General features: G+C 37.5%; 1 protein-coding gene across 1 annotated transcript; it reads left to right on the top strand.

Annotated features, from left to right (window-relative positions):
• Window positions 1-862: 862 nt before the first annotated feature.
• LOC109237461 lies at window positions 863-1,870 on the top strand. Its single transcript, XM_019403768.1, has one exon. It carries the CDS (start codon window positions 863-865, stop codon window positions 1,868-1,870), a length of 1,008 nt encoding a protein of 335 aa, XP_019259313.1.
• The last annotated feature ends 317 nt before the right edge of the window (window positions 1,871-2,187 follow it).

Below are 2,187 nucleotides of genomic sequence, written 5' to 3'. Positions count from 1 at the left end.
CGTTCTTCATGTTCCTACTATTAGGAAGAATTTAGTTTCTACTTCTTTACTTATAAAGAATGGATTCAAATGTGTATTTGTTTCTGATAAAGTTGTTGTAAGCAAGAACGAAATGTATGTTGGAAAAGGCTACCTCACGGAGGTCCTTTTCAAACTCAATGTAATGGTTGTTGACAGTATGAATAAAATTTCAGCTTCTTCTTATTTATTGGAGTCAAATAATTTATGGCTTATTCGTTTAGGACATGTCAATTATAAAACCTTGCGGAAGTTAATTAATTTAGAAGTATTGCCTAAATTCGAGTGTAATAAATTGAAATGTCAAATATGTGTTGGGTCTAAGTTTGTAAAACATCCTTATAAGTCTGTTGAAAGGAATTCAAATCCTTTAGACTTAATTCATACTGACATTTGCGATGCTGAGGAAAAGAACAAAGAAGCAAGGAAAAACTGTTAAGCAAGCATGGCTTGTTAAAAAGGTTCAAGTGAACACAGAACCTAATCCTCAGAAAAACTTAACAGTGCAAAAGGAGCATACCCATGGAAGAAATAGCATGGAAAAGGCCAGTGAAATCATAGAGAGTCCACAGCAGAATGTTACTTTGCCTCAAACAAGTAATGGAACAAATCCAAGTGAAATAAACTGCAGCAATACTGTGATGGATGGTAATATGGAAAAGGGCAAGGCAATTGCTGATATGATGGATAAAGGAAGAAGAGGACAACAGATAGACCCAGGGCCACCAGGCCCCCTAATGTTCAAATCCCAATGATAATTGTAACTTGGAATGTTAGGGGGCTAAACCAAGCCCATAAGCAGAAAGAGGTAAAAAAATTGCTAGCTACAAATAAAGTAGATGTTATGGGTTGCATAGAAACCAGAGTTAAGGAGCATAAAGCTAAGAAAATTCAAGGAAAGATTGCAAAGGGATGGAATGTATGCTGCAACTATTCAAATGCTGTGAATGGGAGAATTTGGTTACTTTGGAAAGCTCATATTCAACTTCAAATTATCCATATGACAGACCAATTCATCCAGTGTTGTATTGAAGATACTAACAGTCAGTTTAAAACTAATTTTAGTATCATATATGCTCAAAATGATGGGAATCAAAGGGAAAATCTATGGAGAGATCTTAGAGGGCTAACTATACCAAGTCAGGAGGCTTGGCTTCTTAGTGGAGACTTTAATAATGTTCTTAGCTCTGAGGATAGAATTGGTTCCCCTGTCACTGATGCTGAAATAAAGCGATTTAAGGATGTCATTGATGATTTACAACTCACCCTTCTTAGTGCTAAAGGGTGGCATTACACTTGGACAAATAAGCAAGGTTCTGATTCTAGGGTGTATAGCAAGATTGACTGGGCTTTGGGAAACTACCAGTGGATCCAGCAGTATGGGCATATAGAAGCTGATTTTTTGAACCCATCAGTGTCTGATCATTCCCCTATTCTAATCAAATGTGGTAGACAACAGCTAATGCACCCAAAACCATTCAGATTGTACACAAACATCATGGAGCTTCCTCAATTTCAGAACATTATGCAACAAGTATGGAAACAGCACTATGAAGGAGCACCTATGCAGCAGATATGGAGTAAACTAAAGAACATGAAGGAACAACTAAAGGAGGTAAATGCGTATATGGCTTCATACAAACAGAGACTTGAGCAGGCAAGAGAGAAATTGGATGTTATACAAACTCAGATCAAGCAGAACCCTTTATCACAGTCTCTTTTCAATGAAGAGAAAATAACACTAGCTGAAATTGAGAAGTGGAGCAATGTGGAGGAGCAAGTAATGAGGCAGAAATCCAAGGCCTGCTGGATTGAATATGGAGATGCTAACACAAAGTATTTCCATGCCTAGTTGAAGATCAGATCCAGTCATAATAGCATAACTTCCATATATACAGATGCAGGTGTGAAATTAAATGAGCCCAAATTAGTTGAGCAGGAGTTCATTAGTGTCTTCCAGTCATTGATGGGAGACTGTGCTACTGAGATTCCGTGTGCTAACACAACTATTATAAAGGAAGGATCTTGCTTAACTATATCACAACAAAAAACATTGATACAGGAAGTTACAATGGAGATCACAAAAGCAATTAAGGAGATGCCTAAAGACAAAGCACCAGGAGTGGATGGATTCCCTGTGGAATTCTTCACCAGGAACTGGGAACTAGT

This window comes from Nicotiana attenuata, unplaced genomic scaffold (assembly GCF_001879085.1).
Source record: "Nicotiana attenuata strain UT unplaced genomic scaffold, NIATTr2, whole genome shotgun sequence".
Lineage (NCBI taxonomy): Eukaryota > Viridiplantae > Streptophyta > Magnoliopsida > Solanales > Solanaceae > Nicotiana > Nicotiana attenuata.
Note: the sequence above shows the minus strand (reverse complement) of the source record. Positions and strands in the feature narration are given on the sequence as shown.